General features: G+C 38.6%; 1 protein-coding gene and 1 long non-coding RNA gene across 2 annotated transcripts in view; both read left to right on the top strand.

The window, feature by feature from the left end:
• Positions 1 to 14,014, top strand: part of LOC138005044 (zinc finger protein 721-like) — a 39,278-nt gene extending 25,264 nt beyond the window's left edge. The window contains exons 4-6 of the mRNA XM_068851336.1: positions 1,332 to 3,115; positions 7,025 to 7,242; positions 13,114 to 14,014. Coding sequence (XP_068707437.1) covers positions 1,332 to 3,115; positions 7,025 to 7,242; positions 13,114 to 13,862 — 2,751 coding nt within the window. The 3' untranslated portion in view covers positions 13,863 to 14,014. The remainder of the gene's footprint in view (positions 1 to 1,331; positions 3,116 to 7,024; positions 7,243 to 13,113) is intronic.
• A 210-nt stretch (positions 14,015 to 14,224) lies between these two features.
• LOC138006764 (uncharacterized) lies at positions 14,225 to 15,977 on the top strand. The gene is made up of 2 exons (XR_011123933.1): positions 14,225 to 14,593; positions 15,351 to 15,977. It is a non-coding gene; the product is annotated as an uncharacterized lncRNA (long non-coding RNA).
• The last annotated feature ends 4,023 nt before the right edge of the window (positions 15,978 to 20,000 follow it).

Here is a 20,000-nt window from a genome sequence, read left to right as displayed (position 1 = left end):
GGAATATTCCGGAGGACTACTAAAACACCTAGAAAACACCTGATAATAAACCACAAAAACCCTTCAAATTAGAAGAATTCAAACACAGACCAATAGAAAATACATCCATTTTACACTAGCTGCGAGTTTCAGTTCAAAGGAAATTGGTGTTTTCAATCACCATGGTGTGAAGGTTTCAGTTTTCATACTCGTCCTCAAGGAAACTTCCAAAGCAATTTCTCTCAAATCTTGAACTGTAAAAAATCTCCATGCCGTTAAGAGTATCCCGAGTGAACGCTGACTTCAGCGTCTTGTTATCAATGTTAAGGGAGTAAATATTAAGCGAGTACACTGTTTATAATACTCTTTTCATAAGATGACACCCTGTTGTCGGCTAGGGAAACCCTTTAAAAGACCTGGTTAAAATGTATGTTGCCGAATAAACTAATTGAGTATGGTGGTCGTTTTGGACACGAGACAAATACATCATTGTCCTGGCTAGTAATAAATTTTTGTCTCCATTGCGACAAAAATCGAATGTATTGGTCGCTTCGCGCATTTTCAGGGAGGCATGTTGTAAATTTCGGCCACGTCGTGAAATCGAGCATACAGCGATTGATTTTATTTTGGAAATTAACCATTTTAAAAGGGCTGTGTACACTTAAGATAACAAGGTCGTTGTCACGAAATTTACACACAGTGCCAGCAATTGGATGATTACAAGACTGAAGAAAAAAAATTGCTTACTACAACATTTTGAATTGCTGTTTGACATCGTTATCGGAAATATAGCACTTACATGCACACATTTTGTATTTGTTATCTTGTTACTTAAAGTTAATATCGTCTGTTAACTCTAATTATTTAAGGCGCTTTATTTTCTTCTGCTAAATCTGATTATCTTTAAGAAGTTTTTTTTTCTTCGCGTCACTAACTCCGTAATTTCTTAGAACACTTAACACAATTGTATGTACCGTGTTGATTGTCTTTTTATTAACTTCCTATTAATGAATGCGATGATGACGATATGACTATGGTCGTGGGCCATCGCTGGGCAGCTAGATATAATTTCCATTTGGGACAAATACATCTGCCTAGGGAGAAACGGACGGAAAGGTACAAATCAGCAACTGAGCGGGAAACTGAACGAAACCATAGCACGATGAATACCATATGACACGTGATCGCTGTGTACAATATATATTAAGTCATTGACTTCTATTAACAAATTAATACACTACATCGTTTTTTGTAAGTTAAAAGATGATTAATGACTTGACTTTGACTGAAGTGTCTGTTGGACGTTGTTGATAGAAATAACTTTTTTTCTTTTGCATTTTAGTCTTAAGTGAAATCACAATCTGTTGATGATGTCAAGATCAGTTAAGGAAAAAAACTGCCGTTGTGTCAACAAGGGTACTTGGTGTATACAGAAAAGAAGCTGTCTCAACGAGGAACAAAGTTTTTTGAGAGATGAACAAGTCCATACTGGAGAGAAGCATAATGAATGCAAAGAATGTGGCAAGTGTTTCAGCGAAGCAGAGAAATTAAAGAAACGTGAAAGAACCCATACTGGAGAGAAACCTTATCAATGCGAACAATGTGGTAAGTGTTTAACCGAAGCAGGAAATTTAAGGACACCTGAAAGAGTAAATACTGGAGAGAAGCCTTATAAATGCAAACAATGTGGTAACTGTTTTAGCAAAGCAGGAAGTTTAAAGACACACGAGAGAGACCATACTGGAGAGAAACCTTATGAATGCAAACAATGTGGCAAGTGTTTTAGCGAAGCAGGAAAATTAAAGATACATGAAAGAGTCCATACTGGAGAGAAGCCTTACAAGTGCAAACAATGTGGCAAGTGCTTTAGCGTTGCAAGTAATTTAAGGGCACACGAAAGAGTCCATACTGGAGAGAAACCTTACAAATGCAAACAATGTGGTAACTGTTTTAGCAATGCCGGACATTTAAAGACACATGAACGAGTCCATACTGGAGAGAAGCCTTACAAATGCAAACAATGTGGCAAGTGCTTTAGCATTGCAAGTAATTTAAGGGCACATGAAAGAGTCCATACTGGAGAGAAACCTTATCAATGCAAACAATGTGGCAAGTGTTTTAGCGAAGCAGGGAAATTAAAGATACATGAAAGAGTCCATACTGGAGAGAAGCCTTACAAATGCAAACAATGTGGCAAGTGTTTTAGCCAAGCAGGAAGCTTAAAGATACATGAAAGAGTCCATACTGGAGAGAAACCTTATAAATGCAAACAATGTGGTAACTGTTTTAGCAAAGCAGGAAATTTAAAGACACATGAACGAGTCCATACTGGACAGAAACCTTATCAATGCAAACAATGTGGCAAGTGTTTTAGCGAAGCAGGAAGCTTAAAGATACATGAAAGAGTCCATACTGGAGAGAAACCTTATGAATGCAAACAATGTGGCAAGTGTTTTAGCAAAGCAGGAAGCTTAAAGATACATGAAAGAGTGCATACTGGAGAGAAACCTTATGAATGCAAACAATGTGGTAACTGTTTTAGCAACGCAGCAAATTTAAAGACACATGAAAGAGTCCATACTGGAGAGAAACCTTATGAATGCAAACAATGTGGCAAGTGCTTTAGCTTTGCAAGTAATTTAAGGAGACATGAAAGAGTCCATACTGGAGAGAAGCCTTATGAATGCAAACAATGTGGCAAGTGTTTTAGCAAAGCAGGAAGCTTAAAGATACATGAAAGAGTGCATACTGGAGAGAAACCTTATGAATGCAAACAATGTGGTAACTGTTTTAGCAACGCAGCAAATTTAAAGACACATGAAAGAGTCCATACTGGAGAGAAGCCTTATGAATGCAAACAATGTGGCAAGTGCTTTAGCTTTGCAAGTAATTTAAGGAGACACGAAAGAGTCCATGCTAGAGAGAAGCGTTACAAACGTAAGCCAAAAGGAAACTGTTTTCGCAACAAAAAAAGTGTCAGGAAACATGAAAAAGCACTAGGACGTTCTGCAAGTGCAAGTGAACACGATGTAGAGTTCCATCGCCCCTGCACTCCACAGGAACATAGCTCAAACCAGGGTGAAAACTACAGCTGTTGGCTTTGCAAAGAGGAGTTTTGCAGCGAGGAGCCATCAACTTAAAGTCGTTGGGTGGCTTTTTAATGAATTTTGTTTAAGACTGAAAGTTTTAGTTCTTCGGCTATAATGGTGTTGCGTTTGTAAATTTAAAAAGCGTTCCATCTCCTCGTTGTTAGGTTTCGTTGGACGTTACTTCGCCGCCATATGCGTTCACCCTGGGGGGGGGGGGGGGGGGTTTATACCAGTTCAAGCTATTGTAAATGCCCTTTTATGTGTTTTCAAAATAGTATTTTAAAAGGTGCCCTAGAAACAACGACTTTTTGTAACCAACGGGCCTCTTTAACCCCAGGCAGCTTAAGGACGGTGCCTACTATTGTTAATGCGCATACGTTCTACGCATCTCGAGATACTTGGATTTCCTATCGGTGATGCTTACTAATACAGGGATATTTTTGCGCCGTTTAAAAATATCCGGAGAAAGTAGATCTTAGTAAGTACTCTTGGTATCCAAAAAGAAAATTGGGGGTAACCATGCATTTTTGAGAGATAATTAAGCTTCAATGTGAGAAAGAACGCCATACATTGCTTTGTATTTTAAAGATTTTTATAAATATTATTCATGAATTATGTTTGAAAAATGCGTGGTTAACCCCAATTTTCCTTTTGGATTTCAATAACACTTGTTAAGATCTACATTTCCTGCATAATCACACACCGGGGCAAAAATATCTTTAATTAGTAGGCACCATCCTTAAAATCCCCGGCAGCAATGCTCGGCTACATAGCAACGTAACGCACAATTTACACGGTTTTTATGGGAAAACAATTGGCAAGTCCTATCCTAAAGAGAAGATAAGAAATTCTTTTCCAGAAAAGTGCCTATTCACAAACTACCCCAGATCTTTATCTTATAAGTCAAATCGATCCGAAGGAACCGTTATTTTCCAGTGAGCTAATGTTTTGTGATTGTGACACCGTCGATGGTTCCCGAGAGGAATCAACGGGAAATACTAACGACCTCGAGACCACTAAGCATATCACCTTTCTTAAGTCGTGCCAAACTTAAACCATTTTCCGCAAATGCATCTTAACCACCAAATTGTTGCATATCGAAGTGTTCCTGGAGGAAAAACTTGTTTCCTTACTTTGGCAAATTTTCAGGCAGTCACATTCTGTTTCTAAGGTCAAGTGCGCATTGCCACCATATGAACTTCACTTTACGAACCTTTCTTTAGGATTATGAAATCCAAAATAAGTCATATAGACGTAAATGTTAGCATATAAATCTTGTTGTTGTTGTTGTTGTTGTTCATTAAAAGAAAAGACAAGATTATAAAGAATTTCTAATTAAAGCAAAGATTCCTTAGGTACGAAAGGGAGTCATAGCGGACGGAAACGTCATTTGAGAACATCTCAAATTCATTTCCGTTAAGCTCACAGCCTTGTTCTACCAATATATCAGTGCACTAGTTTGATTTTGGGTAAGTAAATAGAACCGTCACGGTGGTAAAGTGAAATAAAATTTTCAGTGTAGTTTCTTCAACAAGCGTGCAGAGTACTAGGTGAGAATCACAAAAAATCCCAGCAGTTGCATATCGAAAAGACAAGTATCACAAAGATTTTGTTTTCACAGTCAAAAAAGTCATTGAATTTGGGTACACGGGGAAGACATAGGTCTTTTTTCTGCTCTTTCGGTATTTTTATGACGTAATCAAAGGCATAGTTGAAGTACCTGATCAGTTACCCAGGTTGACTACTTTCGAGTAGTTATACACTTACGAATGTCTTAAAATACCTTCACAAGTCGGTGGTGCATGCACTTTAATTACTTCGATAGATGCTCGGGGAATATCTGAGTGCTCCATTGCAAGAGTGAAACCTTCGAACTTCCGATTATTACGTGTAATTCGGATGCTTTACCACTGAGTTGTTGGAGGTTAGTAGGAGCTATGCCATTTATTGACCTTTTCACCCCCGTGGCGACCCCCACTGAGGAGTAAAATCGTCTGGGGTCAAATAGAGTTAAATCATCTACAAGTTTTACTCTGCGGTGCAGGGATGGCGCAGTGGTGAGAGCACTCGCCTCCCACTAATGTGGCCTGGGTTCGATTCCTTGACTGGGCGTCAAATGTGGGTGTCTATGAGAGAAAATTGCTTTAAATTGTCAAGATGAGAGTGAGCATCACTTCACCCCTTCGTCTATAACCTGCGCTTCAAATTCATTTTGTTTGTTTCATGCCATTTACCTTAATTTCTAAATTGTGACTTGCAGACTCGTACCAGTGACATGTTGGTCTCCCTTTGAACACAAAAGAGGCTGAGACTAGATAGAGTCACATGCAAGAGCCACCCACTAGTACTGATAGGAGTTGAAGTGTTGACTATTTACAAACATTTCTTTAAGAAATTGCATTACCTGTGTGCAACTGTTATCTTAAAAGGAAATGATTAACCACTTTAAAATGAAATTACTACTTTCGGTATAAAGTAAGAAAATGTTAAAAGAATGAAACTTGAGTTAGACCAATATAGTTTAAGGTGTTACCAGGTGGAATGCAAAAAGTGCTGGCATCCAATAAGTAAAGCTTCAAATGTTTCAGTACAAGATTTTACAGAACATATTACCCACTCAAGCGAGCTTATACCGAGATGGCATAAAAAACAGTGATCGCTCCACCCTTTGCAAAAGCGAGAAGCAAACATTAGACCACCTCTTAGTCTCTCATAGCCTTAGTTTTGATGGTATGAAAAAACACGAGAACAGATCTTGTTAAATTCAAGTAAACTCTTATATGGTTGTTACGTTAGGTCGACTGATGGGCAGACACTAAATCACTGTATTCTTCCTTCAAAATGTTATATTTTTTGTGCCGGTGCATGGGCGAGAGGATGAGCTCTGTTTCCGGACTTTCCTTTTGCGTCTGCATGAAAGACTCATCATTCTAAAAGAGATCGCTACTGCTAAAAAATTCTCTAAGAATGTTTTTTTGAGAGTGGGCTTTCCAAGGACTTTCTTTCTCAGTTCTCTTTCTCTTTCTCTTCCGGTAGCATTGTAACACGCAATAACACTCAGAGAAGAGATGTAATCTGCAGATTGTAATCTTGCGTCTGTAAACAGCATTTTTTACAATGACTGCAAAATTCTCGCGCGCTCATTGGCTAATTTTTATGGTCAATAAGCGAACAGACACGTAAATTTATAATTTATGCGTTTCGAAGAGTTTAATTTATGCAACATTTTGTGAATAATAAAATTATGCAAGGCTAGTTCCCCAGTGCTTGATGGTAAAGTCAATCAAAATAGCCTGAACGCTTTAACAACTACTTGTGTTTTTGGATTTTGTTCCAAGACAGGTTTCTCATTAGATATGTCATTTTGGCTAACAAACGCAAATACCAAAAGAATTGCAGGAAAGCGACCTCGGTTTGCTCTCATTAAGAATGACCTATGACAATGGACATATTACAACCATGATCGGCATTACAATCTTCATCACTATAACTAACGTGACTACCACGATTGTGGTGATCACTGGGAACAACGTGGCTACCATGACTACCGGGACCACCGTAAACATCTGGAGTACCATGGGCACTATGCATAATGATCATCCATAGCCACAATGACTGCGGACGAGTGAACACAACAACCACAATGATGACCGTAATCTCTCGGTTAGGACGATGACCCTGGTCACCAGGACCACTCCGACAATCCGCGGGACCACCTGCTCTTTGATTGGATACCTCATGTTAGAAAAAGAAGTAAATGAGAGATTAGTTAGCAATCTTAATTTAATTTACTCTTTGTTTGCTCTCCCTAATTATTTTCTCTTGGGACCATTGTAAGTTCCAAGAGAAACTGGAAACAAGTTTGGAGGCCAAATAAAGAGTATTATTTTTTAATGAATTGAAACTATCGGAAGGGTAATTCCGGAAATGTTCGTAAACGTCCTTCAATGATATAGAAATGTCCCCCTACATAACGTACCTACCGAAAGAAGTAAGCTAAGCAGGATAAGTAAGGTCCGTATAATATATACGGTACAATATATGTCCCCATACAAAACGTATCTACTGTCCTTTATTTCAAGTCCGCTGGCCAGAATTGGCACTGCTTCCTTGCAAGAAAACTACGAGTTTGAGATGATTCGAGCTGTTGTGGGCGAAAAATCCCATACAGAAGGTAAGAATCTTTGTTTGTCCATTTCAGGTGAGAGATCAGTCTATTGGAACCTGTTCGTTAAAACTTTGTGGGCCTGTCTCCTTCTTGGAAATGATGATGGTGGCCCTTTCAGAAGCGACTACGGAAGCGCGTATCAACGGAGCAAAACGTTCCAATGCACGCAGAGTTGTTCCATTTGTGGGTTTGTAGCAATGATATACACTGTGTAAGCCTACGCACTTGTTCAAGAATGGTTAGCTTTTATAAAATTTTTGTTTTTCATTTTTTTAAGCATGATGTAAGCCACCCGTCATGTAATTTTCTTGGAATTTTGAGGGAACAAGTCGTGGGTGACGCGCAGTCTCTAGTTACATGTGCCCTTTCCTCAGGCTGCTTAGGAAATGACCGTCAGCCGGTGAAGATTTGCAAATCACTAAATGACCGGCATGATATATAAACAGTATTTAGTCTAAGTACCCATTTTAAAATGGTTAGCATTGAATTATTGCGACAAGTACTGCAATCAGTTACACACGTTCATAATTTAAAGTTAATAGACCCTTCCACGGTTTTTGGCGCCATCTTGGTTGGGGGAAAACACGGTATGAGATTTTGGCCGACTTTGAACTGCCGTAGCACCGCTAAAAAGAGGCAGATTTCCACAGTGATAGTGTCTTTTACAAGACATTTATACTGAGATTATTTTTATGAAATGTAATTATCTTTGAATTATGCATTATTACTACTTATATTCTACGATAATTTTGTAGTTAGGTTTATAGCAAGTCTACATCAGGACTCGTGTCTTTCCTATTTTTGACAACCTGTTTTATCAGATAAACTCTACCACTTCTACTGCCTACTGCTACTGCTACTTCCTGAAGTGTTACGAACTAAAACCTATAACCTAAGACCTAAGACCCAGGGGTCTTAGTTTTCATAGTACAAAAGCAAAGACCGGGTCTTAGATTTCCACACAGTACGAAAACTAAGGCCGGTGTCTTAAAGAGTGAAAACGACTTAAAAGAAACCCCGAAAAATTTACGGCTAGTCAGAGATTTGGGCGCTGGACGGTTCTCTGTAGGTAGTGTAATTTAACGCCATAACACGCCTGAATGTTGTGTGACTGAAAAAAAATGGTGGCATTCGCCGATGCTTGCTTGTTGGCATGGAAACTAATGATAGGGTCTTTCGAATACGGAGAAACTGAACTCAATCTATTAACCCTTTTGTTGTAACAACTAAAAATGTGATACATGAATTTTTTTGTCATTACACTTTTGTTATCACAGCTAACAAGTCCACAATTTCGCCGTAAGTCACGCAAACTATAAACGGATGCTGCAGATGGTCAATGTTGTTATCATGTCTAATAGGGGACTGAAACAGTTTTACATATGGGACATAAGCAGCGAGGTAAATATCCACCACTAGCCACACACACCGAGGTGAATAGTTGTTTTAGTATACCGTATATACTAAAACAGTGAGATAATGATAGCACAAAAAAATGTTTTTAATTCATTTATTCCTGCAAAGATTACAACATTTTAGGGCGCAAATTCCATGCAAATTGCTGGGAGGTAAAAAGCAAAGGAATCTGGAGTCTGAGTAGCCAATCAGTGCTCGTGTTCAACGCTATCCAATGTTTTAGTATACACTAATTTCTGTTATGACATGTTTTGTTTCTGTTTATACTGATTTCAATGTTTGTAATAAATGATGCATCACAGTACCAGAATAGCACGATGTACCCCCCAACCCCAAATAGATGATATTTCATATCATCATTGTAATAAGCTGAGAAATAAGCTTTTGAGTGAGGTAAATGCAGAGAAACTTAAAGAAAGTCACTTATGTCCTACATGTAAAACAATTTCAGTCCCCCATCAGACATAATAATAAGATTGACCATCTACGTGTACGACATCTGTTTATAGTTTTTTGCGTGACTTACGGCGAAATTGTGGACTTGTTAGCTGTGATAATAAAATAATTCACGTGTCACATTTTTAGTGGTTACAACAAAAGGGTTAACAGACTGAGTTTCTCCGTATTCAAAAGACCCCATCTTTAGTTTCCGTGGCAAGAAGTAAGGATCGACAAATGTCACATTTTTTTGTCACACAGCATTCCAGCATGTTAAGGCATAGTATGTGTCTGTTTAAATTAAACTTTGTATGGAGACAACATCCAGCAACCAAATCGCTGACCAGCGGTAACTTTTCTCAGGTTTCTTTCCCGTAATTTCGACTGTTTGCAAGGAGTCTTAATTTTTGTACTACTCAAACTAAGACCCTACATGTAGTCTTAGTGTCCGTACTACGAAAGCTAAGACCCCGCACTTATTAGGTCTTACAGTGTAGGTCTCACGTGTAGTTTGCGAGGTTTATGATGATGATACTGATACTGCTACTGCTGCCTGTTATTGTGTTAAGAATTTTTTGTGAGTTCTGAGGAAATCTGTCAGGCTGGAAATTAAAAGATATATATCCATGTTCTATTTCATTTAACAATGCCCCCTTCCCCCTCCCAAAAAAAAAGAAAGATTGAGTGCCTTAATCTTCATAACTCATTAATAATTCATAAACCTAACAGCCTATCTAAACATTGATAAAACGTCACGTGCATGTGCTTTAAACCCGATAAACCACTCCTTATTAGAATTCTCTGTATAAAGACTAGTAGTGAGGCCCAACTTGTTTTGTTGTAGGCTAATATCACATTTTGAACCTTAGTTCAGAATCCAGATGGACACACTTTTTGTGGAATGTTTTTGAAGCTGTTCAAAAAACTTGAACATGAAGCACATGTTTTATCTGGTGTAAAACACTGGGCTGTCCCTTGTGTTTTTAAACCCGATAAAACAATGCCGCCTGTTTTTTAAACAGTACATAACTAAGATGCCGTGACATTTTAGTGTTAGTTTTCCAATGGGGTTCGTATTAAAGCATGGCTGACAGTCATTGAAACTTTCATTATTAAAACTATTTTTCACTTTTTGGCTTATTGGCTATGTTAAAGTGCCCATCAGCTCAACACAGTTTTTCACTTTATTAATTTTTCTTCTCGGAAATCGTTCCATATACATTGTGTTGTTTTTAGAATCTTTGGTTTAAAAATTCAGTTTTTTATTTGCTTTGAAAAACCGTAAAGTGGTTATATTTTGATCCATAACCGAGCAATAAAGGGGAATGGGTTTAATTTGTTTTTCTGGTTCTTTGAAAAATAGCAATGCAAATTAATTAGTGACGTCATCCCGGCATCGAACCCATTTCCCTTCATTGCTCGGTTTTTAATCAAATTATGACCACTTTTTCCGTCTCTGAAAGCAATTAAAAATTGAATTTTCAATCCAAAGGTTCTAAAAAGAACACAAGGTAATTGGGGCTACTGTATTTCGGAGAGTACGTACATGTAACGTAAAAAACTCAATTGAGGTGATAGGCACTTTAAAGGAACAAGTACATCTTTTTTTGTACAATTATTAAAAATTAATTACAGTATATTACCATTCATTATTAGTATTTTTTGTTACTATAATTTTGTACACTGTATTTAGATAAAAACAGTGCCACATGGCGTCTCATGTACTTTTATTACTGCTATTACTACTACTGCTACTACAAATACTGTACAGCTACAACTATTACTTCTACTAAGGGTTATGAATAATTCATACCTAACCTAACCCTAACCTGTATTTTCCTTTTTTGCACACTGCATTATTTTTAAGATTAGAGTTGAAACCAATTGTTAGTTCTAGAATACATGTATATAGGTAAAGTCTGCTACGAGCCTAGAAGGCCCATCAGGACGGCGCTTATCTCCGGTTTCTATAGCATGAAGCAACTAGGAGTATTTCTACTCCCCCCCGAATGGGATGCTAGTCCATCACAGGGTTACCCCCAGCCTTAGATTCAGCGGTACCCAAACTAATAATAGCTTAAAGATAAATAGCACTAAACGAACAGGTCATAAAGCAATGATTACTGGATTACTTCATATGCTGCAACAATATGAGTTAGTTTCTTTTTTTTTTTTTTTTTGTATTTGGATATCAGCTATAAGGCTGTTGTTTAAAGTCAGAGAGATATCATTCCAGTTAGTTGGAACTTTTTAATTTCTCGCAAATTGATACCTTACAGGGTTTTACAGTGTATGCAGGTTCCAACAAAAACAAGTTAAATAATTTATGGTTACTATGAATTTATATCATGAATAAGCTGGTAGCTTCCTTTTGTAGAAAATAGTCTTCGCACAGGTCTGTAGTTGTAAAGCATGAGGAGATGCCCACAGTAGATGATGCATACTAAGATTGGAGAATAGCGAATTATACCAAGCTTTTACAGGATCATCTCTACTCTGAGAAAATTCCTATAACTTTAGACAGCAGTAATGTAGGGTTTCCAAGACAGGTTTTCATGTATGAAAATTCCAAGAACCGTTTTCCTTTCCATAAACAACAGGAGTGTTATCTATATATATGTACGGCTTGATCTGTTTAAGCCGTGGATGGAAAAATAATCAATTTAGACTTATAAAAACAAATACAGGATTAAATTGCTTCAGTGAAGTCATTTAGTTAAATCCTCGTACTAACTCTAGGAAATTGCACTTATTGAACAATTCTTTTCGGATTATCTACCAACACAAAATGATTCTAGACAGTCTTGATAAATATCTTTGAAATGTCAGTGGGAGGTTCTGAATTGAAAGTCAATACTGCCCTACAGTGTATGTACAAAGGTCTGGGCGATGAATTTTGCTTTTAAACCGTGGGAAGCTTATAGAAATTAGTAATACAGCTGTATATTGGTTAAATGGGATGTTGAAATTGGTTTTTTTTCAGGGTCTTAAATGGTACCATCTTCTACTTGTCTGTGAGTGTCGTCACAGCCAAGAAAATTAAATTCTTAACAGTAGGGTTGCTATTTCACTACAGTGTAGATCACCGCTTTTGTTTTGTTTTTCCGATTGATACTTTGATTTGTTCCGCTGCTGGTGACTTGGATCCGTGACCTTGAATGACCGTTTAAAACAGAAACTTGCGAGGAGTAGAACACCAGGTTTCTGTATGTCATGAAAATTATTCGGATGAAATAAGTAATTCTTTTTCGTCTAAAGGACCAGTGTGGATGAGAAAAACATACAAAAAATAATAATGCACAGCAGGCCATGAAATTCAGTATTATTGTTAAAAGTCTCACTTATATAACTCTAACAGAAAAACACTGATTTGCGTCTCTGAGTGGTCATGTGTTTGATTGGCCGTCTATATTTAGTGGTGTCCCTCAAGGATTTGTTCTTAAACCTGTGCTATTTTTCCTTTTTACATTTTTGCTTAATACACTGTACAATACTTTAAAATCCTGTTAATACATATCTCCCCATATTTATCGGAAATATAGTACCTGCATGAACGTATTTTCTGGCTGTTTCTTCATAATTATTTTTCAAGCTACTATACTTCTGTTAGCCCTAATTTTCTAAATAAATTTTAACTTTCCAGACCTCCTTAGGTGTCCCACATTTCACAAATAAAATTACCAATAATATAACATGTTTGTATTTACTTCCCTATAATAGATGGTTTTCACTCACGTGACTTGGCGGCCATATTGGTGTACAAAACAATACAAAATGTATGCATGGAATATGCATAAAAATAGAGTTTGGTTCCCAAAGGAAAGAACGTCTATTGTTCTTGTACACCAACATGGCCGCTGTGCCGTCACGTGAAAACGATTTTTTTTTTTGTATTAAGAATTTTGATAAACTTCCTGTAACTAAATGTTTTTTTTTCCTTCTGACTTCAAAGATGACCAATTATTTGAAGCTGTCGGTTGGACGTTCTTGATGGAATTGACTCCTTTTTCCTGTGTATTTTAGTGCTAAGGGAGATCACAAACCGTAAAAGATGTCAAGATCAGTTAAGCACAGGAATTCCTACATGGTCAATAGGGGTTCTTGTGATAACCAGAAAACAAGGTGTCTCAACAAGGAACAAAGTTAAGAGACACGAAGAAGTCCGTACTGGAGAGGAGCTGTATAAATGCAAGAAGTGTGGGAACTGTTTTACTGAAAAAGGAAGTTTAACAAGACACGCCAGAATACATAACGCCGAAAAATCCTATCAATGCAAACGGTGTGGCAAGTGTTTTAGCCGAACAGGAGCTTTAAGGACACATGAAAGAGTGCATACTGGAGAGAAGCCTTATAACTGCCAACATTGTGGCAAATGCTTTAGCCAAGTAGGACATTTAAGAGCACATAAAAGAGTCCATACTGGAGAGAAGCCTCATAAATGCCAACAGTGTGGCAAGTGTTTTAACCGAGTAGGAAGTTTAAGGAGACATGAAAGAGTCCATACTGGAGAGAAGCCTTATAACTGCCAACATTGTGACAAGTGTTTTGGCGAATCAGGAACTTTAAGGAGACATCAAAGAGTCCATACCAAAGAGAAGCCTTATAACTGCCAAAGTTGTGGCAAATCTTTTAGCCAAGCAGGACATTTAAGAGCACATAAAAGAGTCCATACTGGAGAGAAGGCTCATAAATGCCAACAGTGTGGCAAGTGTTTTAAGCGAGCAGGAAATTTAAGGAGACATGAAAGAGTCCATACTAAAGAGAAGCCTTAATAACTGCCAACATTGTCAGTGGCAAATGTTTTAGCCAAGCAGGTCATTTAAGAGCACATAAAAGAGTCCATACTGGGGAGAAGCCTCATAAATGCCAACAGTGTGGCAAGTGTTTTAACCGAGCAGAAAGTTTAAGGAGATATAAAAATGTCCATACTGCCGAGGACTGAGGAGCCTCATTATGGCAATTGTTTTAGCGAAGCAGGAAATTTAAGGACGCATGAAAGGATCCATACTAGAAAGAAGCCTCACAAATGCCAAGATTGTGGCAAGTGTTTTAGCCAAGCAGGAAATTTAATGACACATGAAAGATTCCATACAGAGGAGAAGCCTTATCAGTGTCAACAGTGAGGCAAGTGTTTTAACCGAGCAGTAAATTCAAGGAGACATGAAAGAATCCATACTGGAGAGAGGCCTTATAGCTGCCAACATTGTGGCAAGTGTTTTAGCCAAGCAGGAAGTTTAGAGACACACGAAAGAGTCCATACTGGATTGAAGCGTTATAAACGTAAGGAAATCGGAAAGTTTTTTCACAACAGAAGAAGTGTCAGAAAACTTGAAATAGCACAAGAACGTTCTGCGAGTACGTCATCGCTTCACTAGACGAGAACATCATTCAAACCAGGCTGAAAAACACATCTGTTGGCTTTGCCAGGAGGAGTTGAGCAGCAAGGAGCTTCTTCTTTTGCACTGCGAAAATCACATGACATTTGAGGAGTCGTCAACTTGAGGCGCCTTGGTGGCTTTTAATGTCAAGAAAGTTTATTTAAATTGTTTTAATATGGTAATGATTGATTGTGGTTGATTAAATTAAAAGGTAAAAAGGTGCCATATGAGATGCCATATATCCGAAGCTTTCGTTTTGCATTCCTGCTAGTACTAACGGTTTTTTGCGGGTGTGCTTAGAAATGCACAGTGATGTACCTAGCGTTTCACAGGGGAAGCAAGACCAAGATTGACCTTTTTTTTTTTCAGCGTTTGGTTTCTTCATTCTAACGAGATATCTTTTAATTTTAATTTTTGTAAACAGAGATGTGTTCAGTTGAAAACGGACTGCAATGTTTGCGCTATATCTTGTGATTTCCATCATATGAGAACGGAACGATCGAATTAAGATTTGTTTTTTCGCTCGCGAACTGAGAAAAGTCATCGCCGTACCGGCTCCGTTCATTCCTATCAGTAGACTAATGCCAAAGTCTCTGACCTGAGAAATCCATTTCCCACCAATCAGATCATGATTTCTTACAACAAAAACACTTTTGGAATTAGCAGTCGACCAAATATAGTCAATCAACTTCATCAGTTTCGACAGTCCAGTTGTTTAAATTGCTTTAAAATGGCAATGACTGATTGTGGTTGAAGTTATCTTGTTTATGATTAAATTAAAAGGTAAAAAGGTGCGATATGAGATACCATATATCCAAAGCTTTCGTTTTGCTTTCCTGCTAGTACTAACGGTATTCTGTGGGTGAGCTTAGAAATGCACAGTGATGTACCTAGCGTTTCACAGGGAAAGCAAGACCAAGACTGAGCAATTTTCTTTCAGTCTTTGGTTTCTTCATCCTAACGAGATATCTTCTTTTAATTTTTGTAAACAGAGATGTGTTGAGTTGAGAACGGAACGATCGAATCAAGATCGGTTTTTGAAAGGAAAGGAACTTTATTTAAGTGTCTATAGTCGTTCTAGCGCTGGAGCGCTAACTGGGGACACTGACAATTAACAATGAAAGTAAATCAAGTCAAATGTTGGTTTTTGAGGAGAGGGGAAACCGGAGTACCCGGAGAAAACCTCTCGGTGCAGAGTAGAGAACCAACAAACTCAACCCACATACGACGCCGAGTCCGGGAATCGAACCCGGGCCACATTGGTGGAAGGCGAGTGCTCTAACCACTGCGCCATCCCTGCATCGCTGAAATCTTCGCTGGAGACCTGAGAAAAGTCATCGAGTTAGGACAATATCCGAGCCATGGCTGCGAATAATGCGACCCATGTCTGCGCGTCATGCGAGCCATGGCTGCGAGTCATGCGATCCAACATGGCGAGCCATGCGAGTTAGCATGTGAGTCACGCAGTTATTGAAAGCAAACCGTTTTAAACTGGTGCTTATAACTGTGTATCAGCGCTATTTGAAATGTGTGCTTAGACTTAAATGCGAAATTCTCATGGCTCGCTGGCTCGCAGATTGTCCAGCCCCAAAATCATCGCCATACCGGCTCACTTCATTCGTATTAATAGACTAATGACAAGATCTCTGGCCTGAGAAATCCATTCCCACAACATCAGATATTCCTCAAAACAAAAACACTTTTGGAATTAGCAATCGACCAAATATAATCAATCAACTTTCTCAGTTTCGACCGTCTAAAATCTGGTTAATATACTACTACCCTGACTTTTTTGCCATTCATTGAATTAAATTGGCTAAAAAAGCCAAATCTGGAATAACGGAAAGTGAAAATTACACTTGGTATTTTAGGTAGCAACATAAACAAATAATGGCCGAAAAGGCAAAACCATTCTTGATAGTCCTAAAGCAAATTTGGTTCTGAAGAATGTAGTTCCCGCAGCTCTGAAAGTGGACGTATCGCGGAAATTGTATTCGCCTGTGAATGTCAAACCTCGGATCCCTTTACGAGCAGAAATTCAGTTGTCTTCACGATAATGTGACTGTGCTCGTGGACCTTCAAGACTACAAGATCAGGACGAGTCGGGATACCAAATACCCTTGTAAGGACTTCGAACTTTAAGAAACGGTTAGCAGAACTGTTTAATAATGAGCCTTTCCTATAGTCCACATGCACTGTCTGTGAATGAGAGTTTGGTAGAGCAAATGAGGAGTCAGTTTCATTTTTTTCAAACTTTGCCTAGGGAAAAGGATGTTATGCAATATCACATGACCTACATACGGATATTAAAGTTGTCGTTGTTCAGTGGCTGTTTCAAGGCTAGTTGTAGTTGTGAAGACCATGACACGAACCAAGGTTAAAAAACAAAGGTGTTGGCTTTGCGCGAAGGAATTGACCAGCGATCCGCTTCGCCGTGCACACTACCTAAGGCGTATGACGGTGGTGGAGCCGTCAACTTGAATAACATTAATTTAATTACTATTTTCTTTGGCAAATATGATGTTGAAATTGTAGAAACTGTTGGGTGACTCAGGCGTCTGTCAAATCACGCATATCATCGGCTGAATACAAAGAGCCTTTTGCCGATAAAAATATGTAATTTAGAAATGAGGGGGGAAAGGATTTTTAGTGGAAGCGGTGGTTGCGGTTTTGGATTCTACCAGAGCGTCCGTTGCCTATCCCGCTGGTAACCTAGGCTCTTTGACAAGATTGGAAACAATCATATGCATCTTGGTCACGACTGAGCTGCGCATTGCAATTATCCTCAATTCAGTTTTACTTTAGCGTAATTGAAAATGCTTGTGATACCAGACTAGCAACATCGAACAAAGCTAACAATTTCCGGCTTAAAGTCGTTTTCCCCCTTACCTCTAAATCACACATTTTTATCCATATATCCTGGTTGCATAGTTACGGTGTGTCTGCGCCTGCGTGAAGTTTGATGACAAATGGTCAAATTAAATTAAATGGTTGACAACATGCAAAACTTTCATTGTGCGTTGGACTTCGCTCTAGAAAAGTTAGGGAAGGCTGAGTTTGCGGCTCTGAAAGAAGCACAGTATGAAGCTTTAATAAGTGTTGTCTTTCATTGAAAGGATACCGTGTGTATACTCCCTACTGGATATGGGAAATCGCTGATATGTCACCTGTTACCTTATGTATTGGACTAGTTCTTTTCAAGTGAAGGAGAATTTTCATCAGTTATTGTGGTGTCACGCTTAAGTGCATTAATGCAAGATCAAATAAATAAGCTTAGAGGACACTTGAATGATGGGGTTCTCAAGGATTACTGTCACAGCTGTGTCAAAAAGACCGACTTTTCAACCTCAACAATCGAGCAGTTTTTAAAGGTTCCTTCGCAAATTTTGTTAGTTCACCTAGAAGTTCCTCTAGAAAATGAAAACATTTTTAATAACTTGCTAAAATCAAAAACCTATTGAGGGAAAACATCAAGGCGATAGTTATAGACGAGGTAAATGTGGAAATGGAATGGAATGGAATGGTGAGAAACAGTTGAATGTAATATTTTGAAGTGCAAACAAATTTAATTATCATTGTAGGATTTGAAACGTGGTTTAAGTTGTATCCTGGATGATGAAAATCTGCCACGGTCAAAATCAATTTTGATTCTTAAGACGTTGTTCGTCAGATGACTTTGGGGGGGTGGGGGGTGGGCATTTTTCTTCTTTACGTCCTCTTTTAACACGATAAACGCCTTGCCTCTTTAAAAAGAGACTCGAACTCCACTGTCTTGTTCTTAATGTGCAGAAGTATAGTTATACAAGAACGAGACATGTAACTCAAACAGTCGACTGACGCCAATTAAAAAATCAATTCCTTTTAACTCTTTAAGTCCTTTCACAGTCATTAAAATTCCGTCAGATTTTTACTTTTCCCCGTACAACTCAGAGCGGTGGTTGTCAACCACATTACAATAATGGAAATAATTTTGTTTAGAAACTTTCGTGGGAGTCGTAAACTCGCCATTGTTGACAATCGTATTTTGCGCCCTCCAAAACCACTTCCTGTCCTCTTTCTACGTCGTTTTTATGAGCCAATCAGAGCTGGATTCGACCAGTGGTTCGTATCCTTGATGCTGACCAAAAGGATCGCACCTCTGGGAACGAGAATGCATTCTTTCCGAAAGAAAACTAACATAAAAGATTGAATCCGGGTTAGGGTTTAATTTTTTAATCAGAATCCTTTCTCATCTGCGTTGAACCGTCGAAACTTTTTTATGCGCAAAATTCATCCAATTCTTTTTAAATTTTTCTATTCATGAGACATTGTCCCCTGTTTTCATATGTAATCCCATGTCGCGAAGCAACGAGGGCTATTTGGAGAACTTTGCATGCACAAGGGCAGATTGCGATTACAGGTTTGTCACATAAAAGGCAAAATTATTGAGGGATGCTCGTTTATTGCCGTGGCAAATGACAATCAACTAACGCGCTTTCATTCGCTTGAAGTTCAATGTAATAAATCGTTGCCGTCAACAGAAATACGCTTAAAATGTATTTTATACCTGGACAAAAAGCAGTTTAGTCAGAGTCAAAATCTGGAAGAAGTTTTGGATAAACAACTGTTAACCAATTCACCTTTATCACTCGGCGGCCATTTTGGAGTCCGTGGGGAATAAAGGCTTTGTTTTTGCATTGTCTTTGCCCGTCCAGCCTCACACTGAATGAGAGGTTCGACGGGCAAAATCTTTTGTTTGGACATTGAGTGATATGGGTCTATCAGGGTCAAGTAATCATGCCCTATAGATTACCAAAAGTGCTCTCGTGATTAAGATAAAAATGCCCTCCGTCTCAGCCAATCAGCATTCAGCAAATTTGCCCCGTATGTGATAAACGGTGAAATAAGCAGGCACTCGTTGGTGGGCTTCTAACCATCATCATCATTATCATCATATATTTATTTACCCTCGAATGTTAGAGTAGCTTGCTGTATCTAGTATCTCCAAGCGTTTGCGCTAACAACCATGAAATATCACAGAGGACAGACCACAACACCGCGAACTCTCTGTCTTACTCTTCGCCAATAGTGTGTGTGGGCTCTTTCACGTGCCACAAGGTTATGAACAATGAACAAAGAAGGATTGTGAGACTGGCACAATCCGAGACTAGAGAGTCTATTCATTTGCAGATGTCGTTGGAAGACCTTGGGTGTTGGTATGCCCGGAGTTTTTTTGTTTTTCAAATTCTATCCTGGCTCCCCCCCCCCCCTCCGGTGCACAGTAGTCCTATGCTGAACCAACGGAGCCAACAGGTCACCACGACGAAGTCGCGATTAATAAATAAAGTTTCCCCTACCCTCCCACCCAAAGGAAAAGGAGGGAAATAAAGTTTTAGCCGAATGCGTGCGGAGATTAAGAAATTATTCATTTTAAAACAAATATAGAAGCTCGCCTGTGATCTGTTGCGTTGTAAAGCACTCAGGAAGCGAATAGAGCACTCAAGAAATAGGGAATGCGCTCGCGGACTACATCTCGAGTTTCCTATACACTTC

This window comes from Montipora foliosa, chromosome 6 (genome assembly GCF_036669935.1).
Source record: "Montipora foliosa isolate CH-2021 chromosome 6, ASM3666993v2, whole genome shotgun sequence".
Taxonomy (NCBI): Eukaryota; Metazoa; Cnidaria; class Anthozoa; order Scleractinia; family Acroporidae; genus Montipora; species Montipora foliosa.
The sequence above is the reverse complement of the archived record's forward strand: the minus strand, read 5'-3'. Positions and strand labels throughout refer to the sequence as shown.